General features: G+C 36.8%; 1 protein-coding gene across 4 annotated transcripts in view; it reads right to left on the bottom strand.

Annotated features, from left to right (window-relative positions):
- Ylpm1 (YLP motif containing 1) overlaps positions 1 to 27,226 on the bottom strand; it is a 69,640-nt gene that overhangs the window by 25,517 nt on the left and 16,897 nt on the right. For 3 of the 4 annotated variants that reach the window (XR_007106719.1, XM_047537553.1, XM_047537555.1), the window contains exons 5-10: positions 11,921 to 14,041; positions 8,726 to 8,843; positions 1,607 to 2,027; positions 1,403 to 1,495; positions 985 to 1,177; positions 398 to 516 (exon numbers count right to left, since the gene is read on the bottom strand). Coding sequence is in view for 3 of the 4 variants with exons in the window: in XM_047537553.1 (XP_047393509.1) it covers positions 398 to 516; positions 985 to 1,177; positions 1,403 to 1,495; positions 1,607 to 2,027; positions 8,726 to 8,843; positions 11,921 to 14,041 (3,065 nt within the window). In the remaining variant the exon portion in view is untranslated. The remainder of the gene's footprint in view (positions 1 to 397; positions 517 to 984; positions 1,178 to 1,402; positions 1,496 to 1,606; positions 2,028 to 8,725; positions 8,844 to 11,920; positions 14,042 to 27,226) is intronic. The other variant, XM_047537558.1, reaches the window with a different exon arrangement.

Genomic DNA, 27,226 nt, shown 5'->3' with positions numbered 1-27,226 from the left:
AAATTTCTTAAAATCAATTTATATCTTATTTAATGACATGCTAGTTTTGATGATAATGCTGCAATCTCTGAGAAATCTTTTTTTTTTTTTTTCCCCTGGGTGCCAGGGATTGAAATCAGGGGCACTCAACCACAGAGCCACATCTCCAGCACTATCTTGCATTTTACTTAGAGACAGGATCTCACTGAGTTGCTTAGCACCTTGCTTTTTTGCTGAAGATGGCTTTGAACTTGAGATCCTCCTGTCTTAGCCTCCTGAGCCACTGGGATTACCACGCCCAGTTCTCTGAGAAATCTAAGTACATTTTACTCTAAAATTAAATCCTTAGCTACAATGAACAGCATCTCCCCTTTGTCACATTCTCAACATCCTTATGATTAATAAGGCATTGTTTTACCTCCAAACATGGATGGGCCTTCATAGGCTGGTCGGTCAGACTTCCGATCATAGGATGGCCTATCAAACCCCCCTCTTCTGGAAGAGGAGTGGTCTTTTTTGTCTCGATATGATTGAGTTCTAGAAGGCATAACAGGATGTATTTTGGTAAATTTTTTAGAATCTCTGCTTTATAATGCAACACCATTATCTGCCCAATCCTCTCTATAGTTACTCCACACAGCCAATATTTATATATTAATTTTACTTTTTCATTTAGATCTACCTTATATAAACACATCTAAACAGCTCAGGAACTGTAAAAATAAATTGTTTGCCTATAATTAATGATTGTATCTTTGCTAAAAATACTATTTCTTTTACTTTCTACGTTACCTTCATCACCCATTTAATTATCTGGAATTCAAGCTAGCAAAACTCAAGTACCTGAAAACTGGTCCAGAATTCCTCTTTCCTCTCCAAATTATACACATACATGCACACATGAGAAGATTATGTCATTTATTAAGTTTCCTTAGATACACTGACTTTTGCTGAACTTATACATAATAATTTGCACATCTCGCAAAGAAATTTTTCATAGTATACCTATCATCTCGGGGCCGGCGCTCTCTGTCAAATCGATCCCGGTCATAGTCAATAACACGATCTCGGTCTCGATCTCTATGTGTCTCCCGATCCCTTTTAAAATCTCGATGATCTGTTATGACATTACTTTGACGATCAAAATAAGGCTCACGGTCTCTGTCTCTATCATAGCGATCTCGCTGGCCTGTATGGTCTACAAAACACAACAGAAAATAAGAAGTATATTCCTTTTTCAGAAATAAAAGCAGAAAAGTATGAATCTAACTTAGAATTAGCATAAATTGCTGCCCTAAATTCAACTTAAGAATCATTTAACTATATTAAAGGACAGCCCAGATAATCTCACTAAAAAGAAAATCATGTAATAATAAGGCACTAAAATTAGGTTTAAAAATACTGAACTTTTTGGGAATCCTACCTGTCTCAAAAGTTGGCCTTTCAGGTAGTGGATCTGGGCGAAGGGTTATTCTTTCTCCATAGGGTATCTGTTCAACTTTATTAGTAGATATATCTGGTAAACAAAACCAGGGATAAAATGTTATAACAGCAAAGCTTAAGAAAATCAACTTAAGGTCAACAATTCCTATAGAATCCCAGATACAAGTTCACTACCATTACTCACCCCGACCATGGCCATAGTCAACAGTCTGCTGCACTGGTGGTGGTTTGGACATTGGTGGCATACCCAAAGGCATTGGGCCAGGAGGGGGAATGGTAGAGTGAACAGGTGGGGGTGGTAATACTGGAACAGATGGAATTGTTGCAGTTTCCGACTTAAATTCTGAATTCAGTCCTTGTTCATCATTTGTATCCCAGAGCCCATAAAAAGAATCTTCATCCCAGCGTTCCTGTTCCACGGCTGAAGACTGTGGCTTTATCACCGGAGGAGGAGGAGGTGGCGGTGGAGGCGGAGGTGGAGGTGGTGGTATTGGCACAGGAGGCCTGGTCATAGGAACAGATGATCTTGCTGGTGGAGCAGAGGGTCTAACAATTGAACCTGGTGGTTTACCCATAGGAGGGGGTGGTCGATAGGACCCTGGAGGCTAGAGGACAGAGTAAATGGTTTAGTAAATGAGCATGCAACATGCTGCCACAGACCAATGTAAATTAAAGTGTGGTTTGTGATCCCTAAAATTAATAAACTGGACTTATTCAAAAGGTAGAACTTTGTTCTTTAAAGGATATCAGCAGAAAAATTAAAAGAAATCACAGAGAGGTCAAAATATATGCAACTCTCAAATATAATAAAGAACTTGAATTCAGAATACATAAAACCCTTATAACTCAGTAATAAGACATATAATAAAAATATATATAAGGACAAAAGATTGGAACTGATGTTTCTCCAAAGATTACATAAGTGGCTAATGACACAGGAAAAAATGCTCAACATCATTAATCATTATTTCATACCCAATAGAATAGCTATAACTATTTAAACAGACAAAAATAAATGACAGGATGGAGAAAGAAGATACCCCTTAAATTATTAGTGGGATTATAATGGTGCTACTACTTTGGAAAATGGTTTGCCAGTTTCTCAAAAAGTCAAACATAAATTTATCATATTACTCAGAAATGCTATTCCTACATATCTATCCAAGAAAAATAAAAACATACATCTAAACAAAAGACTCCAAGACTTTTAAACAAATACTCAGCAGCTTTATTCAACAGTCCAAATGGCCATCAATTAGTGAATGGACAACAAAATGTGGCATATTCATAAAATGGATATTGTTCAGCAATAAAAAAGAAATGAAGTACTGATTCATACTATGACATGGATGAATCTTGAGTACAAGCCTAAGTGAAAGAAGTTGATATAAAAGAACATTTAGTGTATGATTTATGTTTATATCATTGATATGAAATGCCCAGAAAAGAAAAAAATTACAGAGGTAGAAAGTGGACCAGGAGTTGCCTAGGAGTGCAAAATGAAGACTAAATGGCAAAGGGATCTTACTGGGGTGATGCAATGTTCTAAAAAAGGATTACAGTGACAGTTGCTTAGTGAGTTTAGTTAAAATATCATTGAACTGTACATTTATTTATTTATTTATTCATTTACTCTTAGTTGTCAATGGATATTTATTTTTTTTATATAAGGCGCTGAGAATTGAACCCAGTTCCTCACACATGCAAGGCAAATGCTCTACCACTGAGTTACAACCCCGACCCTGAATTGCACAAAATATTTATTTGTTTGTTTATTTATTTATTTATTTTCTCACGCAAGAGATTTTATTAAGTGGATAGGCAGAGTGTCTGCCTGCAGGGTGAGAGTGAGAGAGAGAGAAAGTGAGAAAGTGAGAGTGAGTAAGAGTGAGAGAGAGAAAACAAGCAAGAGTAAGAAAGTGAATTGCACATTTAAATGGGCAAATTACATGTTAAATAAATTATACCAACAAATTTGTTTAAAAAAAGGGGAAAAAATCATCTTCAACACTATCACCCCTTCTCACAATGAACTATACCCTCTCTCTCTTCTCTTTACCCTACTTACATTCAAAGGTCCCAGGTCCACCTGAAGTCTACTGAAATTCTTTGGGAAGGCCCTAAGCTTAAAACAAAAACAATCAGAGCCTGGAAAGATTGTCAGGGAGAAGATGGGAGGACTATGGAAACAGGATGGTTAATGGGTATAATGTGCAGAAGTTACTCTTAACTTCTAATGTTCTATAGCACAGCAGGGAAACTATGGTTGACAACTATTGAATATTTTAAAACTGTAGAGAGGGATTTTGACAGTTCTCAACACAAAGCTGTCTGAGGTCATAGTTACAGCAATTACTCTGATCTGATCATTATATACTATATACATGTATTGAAATGTCACAAAAAAAGAAGAATCACACGGTACTTTGTTAATATGCACACAATTACCATGTGTCAATTAAAAATAAGAATGTATTAAAAATGAAAACTCTCCATGGGCAATTCTGATGCTCACCCCTTGACTAAGAACCTCAGCTACAAACCATCTTCCCAACTCCAGAGATCTACTTCCTCCACAAAAACAGTAAATTTCCAGTAGGACAAACAAACTCTAGGAGACACCTTACTTCTATTCCATTCAATTGTCTGGCTGACAATAGCAGTGTGTGGCAAGGCTAGATCAATGCAGAACATTAATATTAGGAAACAAAAGAATTCAGAAACCATATGGAACATTTAGCAATCGCTCAAAGAAGTGCCACTGTTGTGTAGTTACTTATGTTTTCACAAAGCAATTTCACCAAATGTCAAAAGAAATGCATATTAAGGAGAAGGCAGCACCTCTTGGTAGACAGGCCCTATCTACTTAACACTGAAACCCAACTGTCAAATACATTTTATTTTAATCTTTGCAAGCCCAATTTGAACAACTCTTTCTCTCATTTACTTTAGTTCACTATTTCTAGTTTATTTATTCTTTGCTGACACCTATTTTAGACCTCAGAGGATCAAAAAAATACATCACTTATGTATTTACTCATGAGTAGGCTGTGCTTTAAAACTAAACTTTTTGAATAAAAAACAAAATTCACATAAATGTAAGAAACATTAACTGAAGGCCATTATAAGCTGGAGTTAAAGACAAACGGCTATTACCTAAACTTTTTACTGGGCTATGGTACTTTAAATTTTGTTATGAAAATGTATTTAATAATTATCAAAAGTTCATATTAAAACATTGCAGTAAACTACTAAATCTACCAAAAATATTAAATAGCAGATTATAAGGTTATAGTATAGATGTTATAAAATTATTGAATGGAGTTGTTCAGATATAGGAATAAATTTTTAAATGTCATTTTTTATTTTATTGATTATTACTTTTGGTCAGGTTGATATTTAATTTTATTGATATGTATAAGACCAAGTGTCTCTGACTGCTACCAGAGCACAGTAGACAGGCATGATTAATAAACAAGTTGATTCTGGGCAGGGAGAATGACAAGATCCTTTTTCTTTGACTTAAGTGTCCTATCCCACTTCGAGTATTTAAATTACTCTTAAGTTACCCAAAATAAGAACCAGATACAAATAAATTCATTCAAGTTATATTAATGACAGTGAAAGATTAGGGAAAAATGTCCAACATAAATGGAATAGTTCAGTAAGTTACTGTGCCTTAAAAATAACAAAGCATATAGAAATATGAAAAATATTTGATAAGTTAAGGGAACAAAGCAGAAATGTAGATTTTTAAAGTCTAGGGCTTTTGCCATTTGCCAAGAGATCCAAAGATAAAAGATAACAGTTCTTGCGAGGCATGGTACTCCAAGTCTGTAATTTTAGCTACTGGGGTGCCTGAGGCAGGAGGATAACAAGTTTGAGGCCAGTTATAGCAACTCCACTCTTTTTATTTTGTCTCAAAATAAAAAGAAAAGGGGACATAGCACAGTGATAGAGTCCTTGCCTGGCACACATGAGGCCCTGGATTCAGAACCTCAGTTCTTATCCTGTGAGCTCAGTTTAGAAGGAAAGATAGAGAAGAAAACAGAAAATCAAAAAAATAACAGCCTGGCACAGTGGCTACTGCCTGTAATCCCAGCAACTTGAGACTCACTGTCAGGCGTCTATCATCCGCCATTTCCCTGCCTCTCGCCTGTCCATCGCCTGCCTTACTCCTATCCATCATCCAACGCTTGAGGTTCACCTCCCGATCATCCGACAACAGTCAGCAAACTGATCGCCAACCACCAGTGGAGCACCAGCTGCCTGCTGTCGCCTGGAAGTTCACTGTTACAGTACCTGCAGGTTTGATTACACGTGGCTGCCGCCATTTTGAGATAACAGCCAGGCCCCGTAGGACCCCTGGCTGGACTGACTAAGCCCCGTCTCCAGGATCCCTCAGCCTGACCGTTCACTCCCTGCCTCTGGGGCCCTCACATCGACTGACTGCTCCCTGCTGCCAGGACCTCCAGACCAACTGACTGCGCCCTATCACCGTGACCCCAGACCGACTGATTGCACCCGGCCTCCAGGATCCCACAACACCACCAAACACACCAGACCTCCAGGACCCCTGCCTGACCAACCACATCCCATCTCCAGGACCTCCAGCAGACCATGTCCACCCCTGAGCTGCAGCTCCACATTTGCCAAAACATTTCGAAGCCAAAGCGGCCATCTTGGATAATTCTGGAAGCCGTAGCTCTGATCTTTAGGTGGGGCAAATCCCATTCTGCGATGCCTGCTGGAGACTTGAAGCTCATTGTCAGGTACCTCTCATGCATCAGGCTACTGAACACTGGGAGGTTTCATTAGTATTTGACTGTTATACAGTAGATTTTCTTTCTTCTCCTTTTTAAAAAAATTTAAGTTTTTATTTACTTTTCTTGCTTTCTTTTCCTTTTGTTTACCTGTTCCCTCAGAGTCTCTTTCTCCCTTTTTTGCTAACATCCAATTTCTTTTGATTACACTCTCGCCCTTTCTATTTTCTAGAACTTCTGTATATTCTTTTCTTATCCCATTAACAGCCACATTCTACATCCCTCTGCATCCTCTTTGTCTTCCATTAGAAACTGCAGACCTTATTGCAAACCTGTTTGTTTTACCAAAGATAATATTTGAATTCATTTTGTTTATTATGATAATTTTGTTATTGTCCCCATAGGGGCTATTTGGTCTAGGATTGCATAGTGTCTGATTTGGGCACTGCTAATATTGATCTCCCCTTAAAGAAAGGCCTATAGGGCCACTATAAGCCTATTGGGGGAAATCTGCAATACCCCAGATCTGCACTGCTAGAAGGGAAGATACATGAACAACATGAAAAAACAAGGGAAGAAAATGATCCAAACAAATGTAGATTCTATAGTAATAGAATCCAATGACAGTATATTAGAAGAAATGTCAGAAAAGGACTTCAGATTATACATGATTAAGATGATTCGCAAAACAAAGGATGAGATAAGAAAGCAAATGCAGGCAATGAATGATAATACCCAGCAACTTGAGTGGCTGAGGCAGGAGGATCGCAAGTTCAAGGTCATCCTTCATAATTTAATGAGATCCTTTCTCAAAATAAAATAAAGAAGGGGGGAGATGTAGCTCAGTAGTACAGCACTCCTGGGTTCAATCCCCCGTACTAAAAAACAAAACAAAACAAAACAAAAAAACAAAACTGAAGGTAATCACTTCATAAAAAGTGGAAGAAAAGGACAGCAGAGTTGAATTCTAAAAGAAACAAGCATTAGCCAGTCGGAGAAAGGGAAAGGAAAGAAAACAAACTCTAGGTTTAGAGAACAACATGCATGTGCAAAGGCACGAGGAAATAAGAGTCTGACATATTTACAGCATTAAGTAGCTCCAAGTGGAAGGAAACTGAAGCCTAAGTGAATGCAGTAGCAAGCAATGGTCAGCAGAGGTCAGGCCAGCACAGGAAGAATATAAAAGGCTGAAAGAAGTCTAGATTTTACCCCCAAAGCAAATACTGAAGAGTTTTAAAGCCAAGGAACAACATAGTGAAATTTGTTTTAAAATGTCTATTCTGGTCAGAAGTCACATTAGTACTGCCTGAAGTAGAATGTAAGCAAAGTCCCAAATACAAGGGCATGAGAACTTTGTGGGGTGATGGAAATTTCTTTATCTTTTGTATACATCAAAACTCAAACCATAGACTTAAAATGGGTAGGTTATCATATGCAAATTATAACACAAAATTTGATTTAAAAGTAATCACTCTGGTAGCAGAATGGAGAATGAGATGGAGAGAGATGAATTAGAATGTTTCTGAAATAATCTAGGGAAGACTGATGAAAGCTAAAAGCAAGGTTGTAAGGAAATAGAAAATGGAATATTTGATCAATATGACTGGACATGGACAGGTAGGACAAAGCAAAGACATAGGTTGACTTTCAGATTTATTTTCTTGTGGTACTCGGGATCAAACCCAGGGCTCTGTCCATACTAGGCAAGGTTCTACTACTGAACTCTATCACTGGTTCCCACATTTTATTTAAGGTGACTAAAGATGGTAAGGAGAAGAACAACTTAATAGGGAATAATCATGATCTTCATTATGAACATACTGAGTTTGACAGGAGACACATCCACAGACAGAAACTCTGCAGGCACATGGATGCATATCAAAGTCAAGGGATATGATACATGGAGTCAACATCATGGCAGTCACTGACATCAACAGCTGTATATAGTATTATATGTTAGACCAGGATGGAAGGGAACACTTAGAAACAAAAAGCAAATTTGATAAAATGGTTCAAAGTGGATTTTTCTCCCTTATTATGTTATTATGAAATTTATCTACATAACAAAATTTCTAAAATCAATCACTGGCTTAAAGAAAATAAGAACAAAAATTCCGAAGCAAAACAAAGGGAGAACTTAATCACTCAACTCTTTAATATAATTAAACACCCCTTTTCTGTACTACCTGAGTGTACTAGGGTATGAAACTTGATCCCTTCTAATAGTCTGAAGAGGGAAGGAACACCATAAAGTTCACATTTAGACCTGCCTAGATATAAAACAGGACTATTTGAACAACAAAATTATGAGGAAGATTCCTTAATTCTGTGAACATGAAGTCACGCAATTCAGGTACATTATTCTACTTATCAAAACCTAGGGGAAAGAAGTACTTATGCTAACTTCTAACCATATTGTTAACAAAGCTTTTACTTTCCCCAAATTTACAATTTTATGGCAGAAATTTATGCTTATTGTAATTTAAAAATCCACACAAAGTAGAAATTATTTCATTTTCTGAGCATATATTTTCTCATACCGGATACATTCCAGGTCTTGATGTATTCTGCAATCTCGTGTCCTGGGGTGGTAGATGGTCAGTCATCTGTGGTTCAGACCCAAAATCTTTCATTTTTTGAAGCTGTTCTTTCTGTTCCCTGTAAACAAATAAAATTACCATTGTACATAAGGCATGTTTACACCATTCCTAAATGACTATGATTAACATCAAATTAAAAAGAGAGAGAGAGTGACCTAAAAACTTTGTCCTATAAGCAGTGACCATATAGCACCCCTGGGGTAATGGTCTCTTGCTTTTACATGGCTAACTCATCAGTCATCTATAAATTATTATAAATCACTAATAATCTACCCATCACATTTTATCCAAACATTCTCCTGGTATTTTTTCCAAAACTCTTTAGAAAAGTTTGGGGATTTCTTGTATCAGGGATTGAACCCAGGGATTGAATTGAGCCACATCCACAGCCCCAAGGATTGAACTGAGTCACATCCTCAGCCCTTTTTTATTTTTTATTTTGACACAGGGTCTTGCTAAGTTGCTTGGAACCTCACTAAATTACTAAGGCTGGTTTTGAACTTGTGACTGATTCTTCTGCCTCAGGCTCCTGAGTTGCTGGTATTATAAGCATGAACAACCACGCCGGACTAGAAAGTTTTTTTTTTTTTTTAACTTCGCTTGGTCTTTCCCCCCACCCCTTCTGGTATTAGGGATTGAACCCAGGGGCACTCTGCCACCAACCTACATTCTTTTTAAAGGGTCTCGCTAAGTTGCCCAGGCTGGCTCTGAACTTGCAATCCTCCTGCCCCAGACTATGGAATAGCTGGAATTAAAGGTGTGCACCATCATGCCCAGCTTCACATCAGTTTTTAAAATTTGAGTTCGTTGCCATTATTTACAAAGCAAATATTTCACAGGCAAATTCAAATTTTAAAGAGATTTGGTAACAGTAGGTCTATATTCCCATACTGCCACAACTAGCTGAGAGGAGTAGTGGTTGCTAATGTCAGATGAAGCAGCTCACCACAATCCTTACCACACTCCACTTCTATCAAATTCATTTTCATTCATTTTTGTTACCTGTCTGATTCTTGTGGGCATTTTAGCTCATGATTCCTGCTATAGATGGTGAGAACAACTGTCTGACTACACCTTTAAAAACAACTCTTCATGGGGCCAAGCATGGTGGCACATGCCTGTAATCATAGTGACTCTGGAAGTAGTGACAGAAGGATCTCAAGTTTGAGGCCAGCCTGGGCAACTTAGCAAAATCCTATCTCAAAAAAGGGCTGGGATGTAACTCAGTCATAGAAATGTCCCTGAGTTCAATCCCCAGTATTAGAGATTAAAACAAACAAACAAACAAACAAAAACCCCATCTTCATATTCCTAAATATCAGTTATGTAATCTTTTGCAGTTTTTCTTTAAACCCTGGTTAAAATCCTTTTACTTTTCCTTAATGCCCACCTTAAACATGTGTTACATCCACTACAACTTCTTCAGACCGTCTGGAATTTTCTCCTTATGTTTTGTACAGTGTTGTGACCCAAATGGAAACAAAGTACATAAGATCATAAGATTATTTTCTGCCTCCTATAAATATTTCTTATGATATTCCTTGACCTTCAGACACAACATAACCCATTTGTATTCAACTATGATCACTATTATCCCACACTCAATATATTTTGTTTAATCATATCTATGTTGCCAAGAAAGAGGTTTTATTTATTTATTTTTTTTATATTTTTGTTATGGATGGTGAAGAAGCAGCACCTCTTATCTGGTATTTCTATGCAAAGCAATAATGGATGAAAAAGAAATTTTAAAAAGGAAAGGAAAGAAATCCTGGCAGCTGAGCAACACAAGTCTGGTGTGCTCCATAAACAGCACAGATTTTAGAATCAGACAGGCTGAGTTCAAATTCTGAGTCTGCCACTTATTAGCCAAGGAAACTTAGTATCATTTGTGAAGTGGGGATGATACTACTTATCTTTGCAGGCCTTTGAGATATAAGGATATGAGATAAGAGGATTAAATTATTGACACAGTGCCCAACACAAAGTAGGTATGAATTAAAGATGCCTATAACATAAAAGTAAGTAACTAAATGTTCTACAGCATGCTTTTACATCCTCATGAGTACCCCAGAAAACATAAGTCTTTGACACTTGTCATCTATTGACCAGAGAAAACTGTTTTTGCTGCCTGACATATCTGGTTTTTCATCTTTTTCTAAAGTATCTTCTCATCATACTTTTCTTTTCTAGTTCTAAGACTTCAGTTATAAATTCAGTTGGTATAATCCACAAATATAAACCAGAATTGAAAAAGGAAAGGAACACAATACATTAGAATCCATCAAAAGCTAACCATTAATTTATTTTCTCAAAAGGGAGTTAAAAAAGCTTACGATATGTAACTAAATCCTAAATTACTACCTCAGAATATAGTTGGCTTAAGGATTAAATGAGTTATTGAATCCAGAGCACTTAGTAAGTACAGTTCCTAGAGAGGTACACATGCAATAAAAATTAGTTTTGTTATTATAGCTACTATATGGGAAGTATGTAGATACCTATACACAGTTAATTTTAAGTCAAGAAATCCAAATTCTACTCAAACTCGCAAAGAAAACATTTGATTATGTAGAAACAAGAATCTCAAGTAGAAATAATCTGCTTCCAGTTATAATGAAGACAAAACATCTCAAAAAGAAGGTATCAACAGTTAGACAAATCCAAAGACACCCCCAGGTAAACCACTCTTAGCTTCAACAGAGAAAAATACAGCACTTTCCACAGTTATATCAAAGATTAGCAAATATGAAGTCTATCAGATCTAAAAACAAAGAATGAACTGCCTACTGAAAAAACTGGAGGTTACATATGAGCTCTGTGAAAACCAAAGCCATAAAAAGTTGAAGTTTAACACTTAAAGCATGCACAGGTAAGACATGCCAGCAACTCCAACTACAAAGGGTGAGAGTAGCCATCAAGTTGCACATCCCAGGGCATATGTCTGTAATTAACACAGTTCCTAAATAACTATCCTAACCCTAAAACAGCACTCGATGGCCAGAATACAAACTGAGAGTATGTGATAAGAAATGTAACTAAAATGATTCCATTCAAATATATCATATCACTTTAAAAAGAGCAGTCTGAAAAGTGATTTCAACCAAAAGAAATGATCTTAAGGAGTGAACTTACCGAAGCATTTTCAGTTCTTGTGCAGCTTTCAAAATGATTTCGTGCTGCCTCTGACTGAGAACCATTACCCCTCCAAGGCCTTGGTCAGAGTCTAAGTTTGCATCAGACCCCATCATTTCAGAGGAATGGTGTGAGGAGGGCATATGTTCCGCCATGGGGGAATGTCTATCCACATCAGATGGGTACCATCTGTCTGACAACCGTTCTCTTTCCCAATCCATTCTGTCAGGAACATAATCTCGCTTTTCCCGCCACGTATCTCCTCTTTCTGGATATTCTCGAATCCTTAACTCACCCCTATCACGAAAATCTCGGTCATACCCATGGTCTCGATTTCTTTCTTCTCTCCATCTATCATCCCGATATCTATCCAAAGGTGGAAGAGGTGGGAGGGGTGGTAAAGGTGGAAGAGATGGAATATCCCGTTCACGAAACTGAGATTCTTGTTCATCCAGTGGTCTCCCATAATCTCTGTCCCACTCATTATCCAAATTTCTATCGTACATATCCATGGGTCTTCCAATTCGATCCACATCCCTGTCCAAGTCCCTGTCCATTTCCCTACTGTAGTCCTCATCCATATCCTGATCTCTCTCCCAATCATCCCACCAAGGGCCTCGCCTATCTCCGTCATGAGACCGAGATGGTGGAGCTGAGAACCTGTCCTCTCTACTGTAAGGATCTAGTGTATCATCTTGATAGTCACGTTCACACTCTCTCCAGTATCTCTCCCGATCCCAGTCATCAAGTCTTTCTCGTTCCATTGGAGCATTTCTACCATCTAATGGGAACTCTTCATGCCCTCTTTCTTCTCCATGATTCCATGGAGCCCTGGGAGGCTCCTCTCGGTGATATGGATACATCTTCTCCCCACCATCTCCTGGTTCTGGTCTGAAAGGACCTCTATCACGACCAAAATCTGGTCTTCCCAGTCCCCTTTCCCGACTGCCAGGCCCTCGAGGTGGTCCCCTTTCCCTGCTCCCAGCTCTTCGGGGTGGTACTCTCTCCCTACTCCCAGCCCTACGAGGGGGTCCTCTCTCCTGACTGCCAGCCCTCCGAAGTGGGCCCCTTTCTCGGCTGCCAGCTCTACCTCTGTCCTGGCTGCCTTGCAGACCACCTGGCACTTTCTCACGACTACTTCCTGGCCTTACCAACCCTCTGTCCCGGCTGCCTTCTCCTCTGCAAATCTTCTCTCGACTGTCTTCTCTTCTACCCATCATCTTATCACGAAAGTCTTCTTGCTTGACCAACCCTGGTCCTCGACTGATTGCCTGGCCACGACCTCTGTTTACTAGTCCTTTGTCCCGGGTGTCTTCCATTCTGCTTTGCCCAGGACCTCTGTAAGATGAGCTGCCTCCTCGATTGCCTTCTAATCTATTATCTCTGTTATCTGGCCGAGGAAGCCCTTTATCTTGGTTGTTTTCTGAATGGGGCAGACCAATACCCAAAGGTTTAAAATCATTCTCTGCAGTTAATGACGATGATGTTGCTACTGCTGCTCCTCCCTCCATACCCCCTGCTTTTGAGGGAAAAGCAGATTGAGTAGGTACAGGTTTATTTGCAAGGGATACAGGCTGAGAAACAGCTTGGGCTTTGTCCATTTGAGTCTCCATACTTTGAGAATTCTGGTCCCAATTAGAAGGCTCTATTGGCCCTTCCGAGACTTCGCTTTTAGGAGGCTCTTGTTGAGAGTCGCTTAGATTCTCATTTGACTGAGCCGCCTTGGCATCCTTTACATCTGCAGCAATGGAAAATGCAGCTGATTGCATTTTAAAATTCTTCTGTTGGTTACTACTGGTGTCTGCTAATGGTTCTTTGTTTCCTGAAAGAGGTTCTGCTTGTGACTTAAGCTGCTGCTGATGTTGCTGTCCAAAAGTTGGTTTGGGGCCTTTCCACTGTGGTCCACTCTGTCGAGGACTTAGGGATGTATTGGGGGTAATATAAAATTGAGATGCTGGCCCCCGGGGAATCATTCCCCATTTGCTTTTAGTGCCCTCTGCTGGGTGACCTTCATATCTGGGTCTTGGCCCATCGGGGCGATTTCCTTCAAAACGAGGCCCTTTGGGTCTCGGTCCTTCACACCTTGACCCTAAATCCTCAAATCTTCGAGGACCATCAAATCTACAAGTAAAACAAAAGATATTACTCAAGACAGTAAAGCAGAAAAAAAAGTTCTCCATGTAAGAATATTTAAGGCACTTTTGCCTTAGAATTTGTTTATGACAACGACTCTCAGTCATTAAACAAATTCTGTGTCACCTGTATGTTAGAACCAGTATGCTATGGTTGCAGCACTCAGAAGGTCTTAGGACAGGCATTGGAATTCACGTCAGCTTTATCTAATTCATTTCAGTATATCTCCTTCGGCAAGTCACTGATCTAAAAAATTGCTAAAAAGCAATTATAAATACTATGCCCTGGGTAGATGGAATAGTTTACTAATTTTAAATGGAAAAAAAAAATTAACAAATTCTATAACTGAGAGAATTTTAGAATTAAACTGTAATTAAAAAACAAGTATGAGGGCTGGGGATATAGCTCATTATCAGAGCACTTGCCTAACATGTGCGAAGTCCTAGGTTTAATCCCCAGTTATCATTAAAAAAAAAAAAAAAAGCACAGTGACAAAAAAATTAATTATGAAACAAAATAAGAAACTAAAGGACAATTATAAATATAGTTGGAGCTAATGTTAACATCTTGATTAACTGACAAAGTTTTTAAAAAACAGCAGCCATATATTAAAAGTGTGCTCTGACATTTAAAAAGTTCGGGCACAGATGTTTTTGCTATGGACCCACTTACTCATTGAATAAATATTTATGAATAAATGTCATCTGTGTTCTCAAAGAACTTATGATCAGATGAAAAGGGAATCTAAATGTAAATAAATGTCAACAGGTATGATACCTAAAGTCCATCTGCATACAAAAAGGGCAACAGTGGAGAAAATGGTCAATTCTATCCAAGAGAGAGGAGTGCTGTCCAATAAAAGATTTTCACAATAGGAGACGCTTCAAGTGAGTCTTGAAAGACAAACTCTGAGATAAGGCTGTGTTGGAGATGAGGGGAACAAGGTGGCAAAAGCATCTCAGGCTAAGGAAGAAATATAAGGTGAGGCAGAGAAGCACATAGCAGTGTACCATGTTTGGAAGTACAAATACATTAGCATAGTTGAAGCAAAGGGAGAGAAGAGTAAAGAAAGTTGGGAAAGGGAGGAGTGGAAAGGTGGCACGGAAATAAGGCAAAGAGGCAGGTAACTATCAGCTTCCAGAAGATCATTTGGAAGTCTTGTGTGGCATAGACTACAAGTAATCCTTCAACACCCATTTCCTCTTTTTCTGTGGTAATAGAGCCCATATTTAGATGAACGCAAAGGTCCACAGACTAGAGACTCCTTTCCCCAACCTCTCTTGCAGCTAGAACTTGTAGCCCAGTTCTGGCCAATGGGCAGAGTGAAAACAATTTACAAATCCTTCTGGGTTGTCCCTGTAAAGGGAAGGGCACATCCTCCTCTTCACCATTCCTTTCTCATGCTGGCTCTGACAAGATGGTGAAGTATCCTGGAGTATGTAAACAAGGGCAACACAATAAGTGCTGGTGAAATAACAAATCAAAAGGAACCTGAGTTTCTGAACCATCATATAAATTCTGAGCGAAAATAACTTCCACCTTGTTAAAGCTATCTGCCTATGGATCTCTGTTCTGATTGATGAATTAATTCAGCTGGCTAAGGCATTTTGAATTACTTTATAAGCAATTAGAGCCACCAAAATATAGTCTCACTTAGAAGACTGCTTTAGCAGAAAAATAGCAGGTGAATAGGAGGAGGGAAGTTTAAAGAAATTTTATGTTCAACAATTTAAAGTTTATGTTAAACAATTTGGGCAAGTGAAGGTAATACCTGTTCTAATAATAAAAGGATGAACATGAAGGGAAAAAAGTAAGTGAGGTAAAAGAAGGCAGAACTGATAGCATTTTGTTACCAGTGGGAATAAAATAATCATGGAAAAGGAAGCAGTTAGGATGATTCCAAGATTTCTGGCTTAGGTGACTGAAGGGAACTTGATGCCTTTCATGTCTTTAATGAGAACTAGGAAGAGTTTTTTATTTCACTGTTTGGGGAAATTAATGAAGACCAAAAAATTCAGTTTCAACAATGAAGACCAATAAATTCCATTTCAGTAAAAGATTGTCTCCTGACTTTAGGCTTTAAAAGTCTCAAGGTCTAAAAGTCTCAAGGGACAAATGCTGGATTACTACTGCAAAATAGGGGTGAAGAGGAGTATACTGAAATGCTAGAGATCCTCCAGGATACTTCTCAGCATTCCCATGCCCTTTGATTAAAGTCAATGGAAAAGTGCAATAACCTAATTCAGAAAGGACTACTAATAGCCCAGGCCTTTCAAGAGTAAAGGCAAGGTTGGGGTTGTAGCTCAGTGGTACAGTGCCTGCCTGGCATGTGTGAAGCACTGAGTTTTTTGTTTTTTTTTTTTTAATATTGTCAATGGACCTTTATTTTATTTATTTATATGCGGTGCTGAGATTCAAATGCAGTGCCTCACATATGCTAGGCAAGCACTCTACCACTGAGCTACAACCCCAGCCCCAAGGCACTAGGTTTGATCCTCTGCACCACATTAAAAATAAATAAATAAATAAAGGTATTGTGTCCATCTAAAACTATATATATATACACACACACACACACACACACACACACACATACATGTGTGTATGTGTGTTTATACACACACACACACACACACACACACACACATATGTATATTAAAAAACAAAAAGTAAAGGCAAAAACCAGGACCAGCTGAGGTACTCACTGAGAGCAAAAGCAACAGGGAATGAGTGGCAGAAGGTGGTAGTTATAAATACCAGCTTTGACTACATTTATCTTAACATAAGATAAATGTGTTTAAACATATACATTATGTTGGTCAAACACTTTTGGTTCATTAGTGTTCTTCTTTATCATCTGACATAAGATGTTAAAAACCTTTATATCTCAGTATTTAATTACAAAATATAAAAGAAGGAATGTGACTCAGAAGAATGAACACTAACCCAACAACAAAAAAGGGATCTTATGTCTTCTTCTGGAGGAAGAATTGGAGTGTAGTGGTTGTCTAGGGATAAAAGTTTCACATTAGGTGGAAAAATCTCCCCACAGCCCACAGAAATCAGAAACACAAAAGAAAGGAAATTCTGGGAAATGAAGTTCACCCTAGCTTAGCTGACACTTCACAAACCATCAAAAAGAATTTATACAAATATAAGCCCACAATAAAAAGAGATGAGAGACTTGTTTTTAAATTCTGGAAGACAAAGAACAAATATGAGTGGCAGGTAACTTATGGTACAGGAAGAAGCTGCAGTTAGAGTGCTGGTAGCAAAAGGGGATAAAATCAGAATGGGCCTGGCTTGCCCACACTGGGTCAAGATTCTCAGATACCAGGGGGCAGGGTTGTGGCTCAGTGGTAGAGTGCTCACCTAGCACATGTGAGGCACTGGGTTCGATCCTCAGCACTACATAAAAATAAAATAAAGGTACTGTGTCCACCTACAATTTAAAAAAAAAGATTCTCAGGGATGCTGGGGAAAGACAGGAGTAGGACTTGGGACTAAAAATATGCAAACTAAAGTCTATATTCAGAAACAACAACTGGCCTTTCCCTAGCTTGAATGTCTCTAACCTCTATTATTTGAGAGTCTCCTCTCATTAGTAGATAGTTCCTTGCCCTATTACCTGAATAAAGCAAAACCTGACAGTTGACAAGCCCCTCAGACATCCTAGAGTTCTCAAGTTTCTTAAGTGTCTCTCATTCTTAAATGCAAATGAACAACCAAGGATCACTACTTACTTGAGGAACACCACCTAAATGAGAAGAGACCAAAGAGAGATTAAATAGAACATGAATCTGAAGAAAGCACAGATTAATATAAAAGGCAGAAGAGAACTTAAAAAAAGAAAAAAACCTGCTCAAATTGGTATCCTTAAGAGTCTCACAGAAATTGCAATTTATTTATCAAAAAGGACTACAACCAAAAACCATGAAAAATATTTTCAAATTCTTAAAATAAAACAAATGCAATAAAATGATAGGACGTTAAAGTCCCCTTAGAGAGTGTAACAAAATGAGAGAGAAAAGACAAAAGACAAAGATCATCAATTTAATAGATTCATAATTCTAATAATGAGGAGTTCCAGAAACAGAAAAACAGAAAACAGAAGAAAAATTAATGAATAGCACAAAGAAGTTTCCCAGAGTTAAGGGACTCAAGTCTCTAGAAATGGCCAACTACACTGAGTACTCAGTAATTAGAATAGATTTAAAAAAAAAAAAAAAAAAACAAAAACTGTGAGGGGTTGGGGTTGTGGCTCGGTGGTAGAGTGCCTGCCAATCATGTGTGAGGCACTGGGTTCGATCCTCAGCGCCACACAAAAATAAACAAAATAAAGGTATTGTGTCCACCTACAATTTAAAAAAATTTAAAAACTGTGAAATTTCAGAGTATTAGAGATATAAAGTTGCTGGCAGTTGAGGGGGAAGACACACACACACAAAAAAACAGGAAAATAATCGGAATCGCATAATAGCTACTCTGGGTGACAGAAGAAAATAGAACAATGACCCTAAAAAGTCCTGAGTTATATTCAACTCCAAATTCTATCTTCACATTATTACTCAAATATAAGATAAGGCATACTTAAATACACAAGTATAAGAATAAAGATGTGAGCACTTCCAGACATGTGAGCACTCAAAAAATTTACCTACTGCCCACACTTCCTTAAGTAAGTTACCTGAATGTGTACTCCAGGAAAAGGAGGCATTAAACTCTAACAGGAAGCCAAGGAATTCAATGAACAGTGAATCTGATCCAGGAGAACAGTCAAGGGAAATACAGCAGCAGCCATATGCCAGAACTGCACAGCAACCAACCAGCTAAGACAAAGGATGCATGACTTAGGGAGAGATCCTCCCCTGCAAACTCAAGGAAGAAAACGAGATGGTGCTTATGTGAGTAGGGATGGAAGATTATTTTAAAGAAAGAGACTGGAAATTTTATTAAAAAGTTATTACATGAAAGAAAATGTAATCACAGTATATTATGTAGCTCTTAAAACAAATAACATTCATAAAATTGGGTAAAAATTGTTGATTTACCAAAAAAATAGTGTTATAACTATATTGAGCTGAAGGAATTAAAGTAAGAACTAAACCTTCATCTACCAGAACAGGAAGTAAATGCATAATATCTAAAATGTATAATTCTAGAAAGGATCAGTACGTTATTTAATGACAGAAAGATAGCTACCTAAAGAACAGCTAAAGAATTTAAAAAGAGGGGCCTGAGGGTGTAGGTTAGTGGTAGAGCGCTTGCCTAGCATGTACGAGGACCTGGATTTAATTCCCAGGACCATGAAAAAAAATTAAGAGGATACTATTTGGGAAGACATCTAGGTGATGTGGGGCAATGGATGGCCATTTTGCTGAATTTTAAAAAAATCGTGTACAGATGTATTTGATAAAAATACAAAACATATTTCTTTAAAGGACAGAGAGGATTAGCCCTTATCAGAAGTGCTGCCTCTTTTGAGACTACAAGAAAGAGATGACAACTCAGCAAGACACTGTCACTAATAAAAATTAAAAAAAAGAAGAAAGAAGATGAGCACAGTATGTAAAAGTAAGGACAGAAAGGGAGAAATTTGGGCCCAACAGTCTTGATTTCCTCTGTGAGGCAGGACACCAAATTAAAGATAGAAAGGGAAATAAAAAATGTTCACAGAGTACAACCACAAGACTGGGATCCTAATTAGAATAAGATATACTCCATGTTTGTATAAGTATGTCAAAATATACTCTACTTTCATGTATATCTAAAAAGAACAAGTGGAAAAAAATTTTGCAGATCCTGAAAAAGCAGTTTTAGGGTAAATAGTCTATGCAAAGTTGTAAAGACCTGATATAGCTATCATGCAAAGAAGAAAGGCAATGACCAGGGACTTGTCAAAACACAAATCATAATACCAAAGGTGGAGAACACATATTCACAGAGAGAAAAAAGTAGGTTGTTTTATGGCTTTTAATGGTTTGGTTCTTTTTCTTGAAGTTACATTTATTAATTCAAAATACTCAGGTCATTAAAATTGTACAACATTTTTATTTCTATATTATCATTTCTATTAAAAATTTTATTAGGTTAATAAGAGACAGGTTACCTTTCACAATATATGAGCCAGTGAGAAACCTTATAAAAATATTATCTCAATATTACAGATTTTGAATATGAAAAGCTGCCTCCCTAAGTTGTGAATTCCCTGAGAATTTTATTCATGACTGACATTTTGGCAAAAGCAACATTTATGGAACACCTATTGTTAGGTACTATGCTTGTGCTAGAAATAGTCATACCTAACCTCAAGGGGTTCACAGTTCACAGACCAATAAAACAATAATCAGAACGAAATTTGATAAATATGGGACATGTTTGTCTTGGTAACAAAAATATTTCCAATGTCTGGCTCATTGAAGGGTCCCAAAATACAGTTCCAGAAGTGCTACCCTTGGGGCAGGAAAAAAGGAATTAATAAAGCAAAAAATGATGAGAAGGGAATTCCAGACAAAGACTAAAGGACAAGGGAAGGAGGCGCTAAAAAGTGTGCAGATAAGAGAACATGGTGGAAGGGATGACAAAGTGAAAGCCTATGATCTTTGTCTTCAGGTAAAATTGATGATTAACAGCCCAAGGCTGTTATTTTATTTTCATTTTGGGGACAAGGAAAATGTAGAAGCCATTTGAAATATACTTTTTTTAAATGATTTTTAAAGAGTAGTTTATTTGGTTCTGGAGACTGAGTAGTCCAAGAGCATGGCAACAGCATCTGGCAATGACCTCTATGAAATATACTTTTAACACTACATATAAATGGCAAACATTTACCACTACTGCATTTTCAAATTTTCAAAGTTCAAAAATGTTATGAAATAACATTTGTAAAATGTTTTTAGAACTTTGAACTAAACATATGAAGATAAATTCATTAAAATTTTATATAAAATAGGCCATTTTTACATCAATGCAGTGAAATACTATGATCTTAACATATAAAAACATGTATTTGAAAAAAGTGAAAACAGTAAGTGTTCACTGAATAAATAATAGAAAAATGCATAAAGAGTACACTGGTTAGAGGAAAAGAGAAACATCTGAAGTTTAAATATTTAGAAAATTTTTGTTTATACAGTTGTTTCATAAATCCCTAAAAAATAAAAACCCTAGGGTTTAGGAAATGGCTCAGTGGCAGAGCACTTGCCCAATATGCACAAGGCCCTGGGTTCAATCCCCAGCACCACACACACACGCACAAAAAAGAGAAAAGGTTTTACTTACAAAATAAAAATAATAAAAAATAAAAACCCTAAAAGTATGTATATAAGTATAAAAATTTCAAAAAACTTGGTATAAAATCTCCAAATTGTGTATAAAAACTTAAAGAGGTACAAAGAAACGTTAACACCGTTAAACAAGGTATTGTCTATATCACACTATTTTCATAAACACTGAAATCAACAGACCATGGGAATTATAAGATACCACTTTCTAGAAAAAAAGCAGGAACCATAAAGGAAACTGTTTATAAATTTGATTATTTCTTCCCTATTGGTTTTCATGTAAAATTAAGATCTGTTTTCTAATATGTATAACCAAGGTTCTAAATTAAAAGTTGTCAAAGTCAAGTAATTATTACAAACAGGAACAATCATGACAAATGGAAACATGAAGAAAAGCTATAGTGCTCATAGTCCCCTATAAATTCTAGTAAGACATCTATATAGAAAGGAAAAGGTCCACAATTTTAATCCTGAAACCAATCAAAAGGTAGTTTTGACTGATCAGATATAAAGATGTCAACTTCCTCAAATGGTCAACAGATTCTATGCAATATTCATACAAAATTCCAGCAGGTCTTTGAAAACTGACAAGTTGATTCTAATGAGAATAATTAAGACAATCAAAAATAAGAGCAAACTATAGCCTATGGGGCAAATATAGTTAAGAGTGATTTAAAACATATTTAAAAATATGTTTGTGGTATGTGTATGTAGGTGTTGTGTGTGAGAAAGAGAGAGAAGAAAGAAAAATATATGACGAAGACCAAATGTAGCCAACAAAACAAAAATATTTACCATCCGACCCTTTACAGGAAAAAAAAAAAAAAAATTGCCAACTCATGACCTAGAAGCAAAGACTTGGAGGACTTACACTAACATATCAAAATTTATTTAAAAACTACAGTAATTTGAACAGTATGAAACTGGTACAAGGCCAAACAGACGGAGGGAAAAGAGTCCACAAATAAACACTTCACTAAGGATGAAGACAGTGTAAGGAAGTAGGGAAGGGATGAGATTTTCAGTAATTGATACTGGAGTTAACTAGATGGTCATATGGAAAATAATGACCCTGGACCCCTACCTCACACTATACATTAACAAAAAAATCAATTCTATACAGAGTATTAATTTACACCAATAAAAAAACGAAGAAAAATAGGACAATGTACTTTTTAATGGCTTTGGAGTTTTTTAAACAGGATACAAAAAAGCAGGAACCATAAAGGAAACTTTATAAATTTGATTATCACAGTCAAAAATTTCTATTACTCAAAAGGTACCATTAACTTTTAGAGTTCATCAGGGTTTACTGGATCCAATTATAGTTTTTACATTTTCTTAACAGTTCTATTTGTAGAGACTGATATTTCATGACATTTCTTTTCCTAGAGGCCTATCCAAGAACAAAGAAAAATCTAATTTTAAAAAACAGAACAAAACATATTATTAATACACATCAACTGCCCTTAACTATGCTTTAAAAGATTAAAATAAGGCCAGGCACAGTGGTGCACACCTGTAATTCCAGTGACTCAGGAGGCTGAGATAGGAGGATCACAAGTTGGAGACCTCAGCAATTTAGCAAGACCCTGTCTCAAAATAAATAAAAATTTTAAAGGACTTAGGGATGTAGTTCAGTGGTAAACTACCCATGGATTCACTCCCATTACCAATAAATAAATAAATAAGGAGACAACAACAACAAAATGGAACAACTAACAGGATAAAACAAAGGTGAAATAAATTTGTCATCATCTTTGCACTGCTCCAAATATTATGCCCTACTTACGGAACTTAATTGAGCACAATGAGAATTCTGAATTTTTCATTTCCTGATTATAATAATAAGAGAACAAAACTGACAGAGAAATTTACTTCAAAATTACTAGACTCAAAAAACAAACGCAGAGAGCAGCATTCCAGGTTCTAAAAATGTCAAATTTATAACTGAAATCTACAGCTCAGATAATTATAATACAAATATTTTGAAACTTAAAATGTTATGAGCAAATGATACACTTTTAAAGACAGCAGAGGGCTAAAGATGCAGTTCAGTGTAGAGAACTTGCCTAACAGGCCAGCAGCCCTGGGTTCAATCACCAATAGCACAAGGTAAAAAGAAAAGTGGGAGGGGGGATCCACTGGACCTAGTTATATGGTAACAACTATTTCTCTGGTATAATGTGGGTTAAGAAAGTAAAAAAGTGCTGCAGAATGAGAAATGTGAAATAAATATAATGAATATAGAACTGATACCAAAAATATGTAAAGAATTCCTACAGGGCTGGGGATATAGCTCAGTTGGTAGAGTGCTTGCCTTGCAAGCATAAAGCCCTCGGTTCAATCCCCAGCACCGCAAAAAAAAAAAAAAAAAAAAAAGAATTCCTACAAATCAATAAGAAATACAACAGATAACCCAACAGAAAAATGAGGAAGAGACTTCAATCAACATTTCATAAAAGAGAAAATCCAACTGAATAATAATCAAATGGAAAGGAAAAAAATTTATTAGTCATCAGGGAAACATAAATTAAAACTATTATCATAATATCACAAAACATACCAAGATTGCTAACATTTAAAATTTAACAATAACAAGTGTTGACAAGGATGCAAAAAAGCTGGAACACTAAAACATTGCTAGAGTGTAAACTTGAATAACCACTTTAGGAAACTGTTAAAGAATATCTATCAATGTAAATCATGTGCAACACTATGAACAAACAATTCCAATCCTTTAAACAAATTGTGGTATATTCATGCAGAATATTGTACAGGAATGAGAATGAACAAACCACTGCTACACACAACATGAATGAATCTCACAGTAATACCATGTGAAGGGAGATGTCAGACCCAACAAAATTAAATATACATACACACACACACACACACACACACACACACACTCCTTGGGAAATATAGCACCAAAAGACACATGGCAGCATATTTCATAATAACCAAAACCATCAATGATCATCAATATTAAAATGGATAAACAGATTATGGAATATTCATACAAAGGAATACTGTACAATAACAAGACTGCCACACACAACATTGATGAATCTCACAATCCAATGTCAAGTGAAAGGCACTATATTCAAAGGAGTACAAACAGTATAACTCTATTAATAAGTTCAAAAATGGTGTAAAATGTCAGTGATTTCTTTGGGGTACGGGAAAATGACAGGAAGGAGATGAGAAGGAAGACCTTTTTCTTTCTTTGGTACTGAGGATTGAACCCACAGAGCTACATCCCTAGTCTTTTTTTTTTTCCCCCTCACTTTTATTTCGAGACAGGGTCTCATTAAGTTGCTGAAGCTGGCCCCAAACTTGTGACTCTCCCGCCTCAGCCTCTCGAGCCCCTGGGATTACAGGTGTGGGCCACCACACCTGGCTGAGAAGGACTTGTTCAGTACCAGTAATTTCTTCTTAATTTGAGAAGCGATAACATGAATGTACCTACTTTGTGAAAATTCAGTAAGTTATACACTCAATCAAGATTGTGCACTTCAGTAAAAGTTTTATTATTGAAAAATTAAAAAAAAAAAGGGGGGGGTTCTGAGAAACCAATGTCCACTGATATGACGGCCTATTGAGCAATGGTAGTCTTCTAGAAGACCCAGTGAATCCAATATCACACACATACATACATACATAACACAGTGTCAAAACTGTATTAAATGTAAATAACATACTGCATTTTTGAGCATGTAGGAAGTTGTATACACAATCACACACCCACACGCAACTCAGGAAATACACAGAGCACCAAAAGACACATGGCAACATTTTTCATAATTATACACACACACACACCTATGCATGTATATTTTTTTCCTAATTACATTAGAGAAAAAAGAACTATGCCTGGATAATAGTCACAAACTATGCTATTTAAGGATTCTGAACAAAAGAAGTGGAAGGGAAATAGAAATGGGAATGACAGCTAAATTGGGGAAAGGTTTTCAAAACAAAGTAAATAACAAAGCAGCTAACATGAGCAGGACCTGATTCAAGAAAGAAAAGTTATCCTTATCAAAGTTGCAGCTGAAAAATCTGTACATACCTACAATATAATCAATATTCACTAGGATTTCAGCTGTCTAAAAATGATGGCCCAAATCTAACTAGATGAAATATGAAGATATGTAAGTATTCTGTACATAATAAAGGCCCATAATCCTCTGCAGATACAGTAAGTGTTCTTTCTGAAGAAGCTTAACAAAACAAAGGTCCCTGAAAGAATATTGAACATTAAGCAGGATGCAGCCAGAATCAAAGAATTTGAGTTTATGTAACTGGTAGAGTCCAACAGGTAAGGCATGATGGTGAGACATAAGGGAAGTTTTAAAATACTATACTGATGTACTATAGTAAAAGAGTAGAATAATTCCTTCTGTGTTGCTCCAGAGAGGCAGATCCAGACCTAACAAATAGAAGTTACTGAAACATAATTAGGTTCAATGCAAAAAATAAACTTTCCAGACAACCGTCAATGCCTCACATGGCCTTGTTTCTTATCATAGTGCCAATATTCAAGCAGAGTCCATCAAGTGTTGTCACAGGAAGCACAATGGACTCAAAAGTGGATCAGAAGACTGCATTCTAATCTCATCTCAACCATTTACTTGCTATGTCATCCAGGGTAATTTATTTAAAAGTTCTTTAAGTCTCATCTTTCCTTATCTATTGATCTCATGAAACAACCAAGGGGAATAAATAAGGAGATGTGCATAAGTAAGACCCAGCATGGCAAACTGAAATGCAACAAAATAAATGCAAATTATCATGGAGAGATAATTGCAATAGGTAACTGCTAAGATCCTTCTGGCACTGAGATTATTAAGAAAAAACCTAAGATAGGTCATAAATTTACAAAACCAAGATTTGGTAGCCAAAGAGAAATATCAATGATAGAAATCAAGGAAGCAAGAAATATGTTTCATGAAGCAATAAGAATATACTTCTCTGAGAGCAAATGAGTTTCCATATCTAAAAGGCTATGCTCAATCCAAGAGATAGATACACATTCAAATCAAGAAGATAAGACACACATTAAATAAATCAAGACTACAGGGCTGGGGATATAGCTCTTGCATAGCATGTATGAGGCCCTGGGTTCAATTCCCAGCACCACCACCAATAACAATAACAAAAAAAGACAACAAAATGTATCTGTAATCACTGACAACATGAATCTGAATCATGGCATTACACACAGTGCTTAAAAGAGTACTTATGCTCTGGGGACCTTCTAGACTCAGCTCCACTTGTGTATGAAATTCAGTTCTACTCTACATGTTCCAGCTACATGTTCCTGATTGAGCAAGTTATTTATCCTCTCAGCTCCGTCTGTAAAGGGTAAATGTGGAATAACCTGCCTACTTGAGAGTTCTTGAGAAGACTCCCCTGAGATAATAAGGTATGTAAAGTCTCTAACAAGACCTCTTGGTACACAGAGGAATTCATGTTAATTAGGCCTAACTTTCTCTGAGCTTCAATTTTGGAGTTTTCTGCCACGCTATTTTCAGAACGTTAAACTTGGGGAACAAACAAAAGATATTATTTTGTTTTCAGATGTCACAATAAGGTTTTAATTTAAAATGATGATACAGATCCATTGATACTGAGATGAAAAACCAATCAATACACAGGTAAGTGGAAAATAAATAAACTTAAAGACAATACGATACACTCAGTATGATACTCTGTTTATGACATGGGTTTTAAAAATGATTATGTCCCAATGGTGAAATTAGGTGGCTTACTTTTTTCCTACACTTTGTCATAGTGTCTGAATTTTGTATACAGAGTATTTATTTCCAGTGGTAAAACTGCAAGTATTTTTCTATAGGAATATTATTGTTTAGGTCAACTTGGG

The sequence above is a fragment of the Sciurus carolinensis genome, chromosome 2 (genome assembly GCF_902686445.1).
Source record: "Sciurus carolinensis chromosome 2, mSciCar1.2, whole genome shotgun sequence".
In the NCBI taxonomy this organism is placed as follows: domain Eukaryota; kingdom Metazoa; phylum Chordata; class Mammalia; order Rodentia; family Sciuridae; genus Sciurus; species Sciurus carolinensis.
Note: the sequence above shows the minus strand (reverse complement) of the source record. Positions and strands in the feature narration are given on the sequence as shown.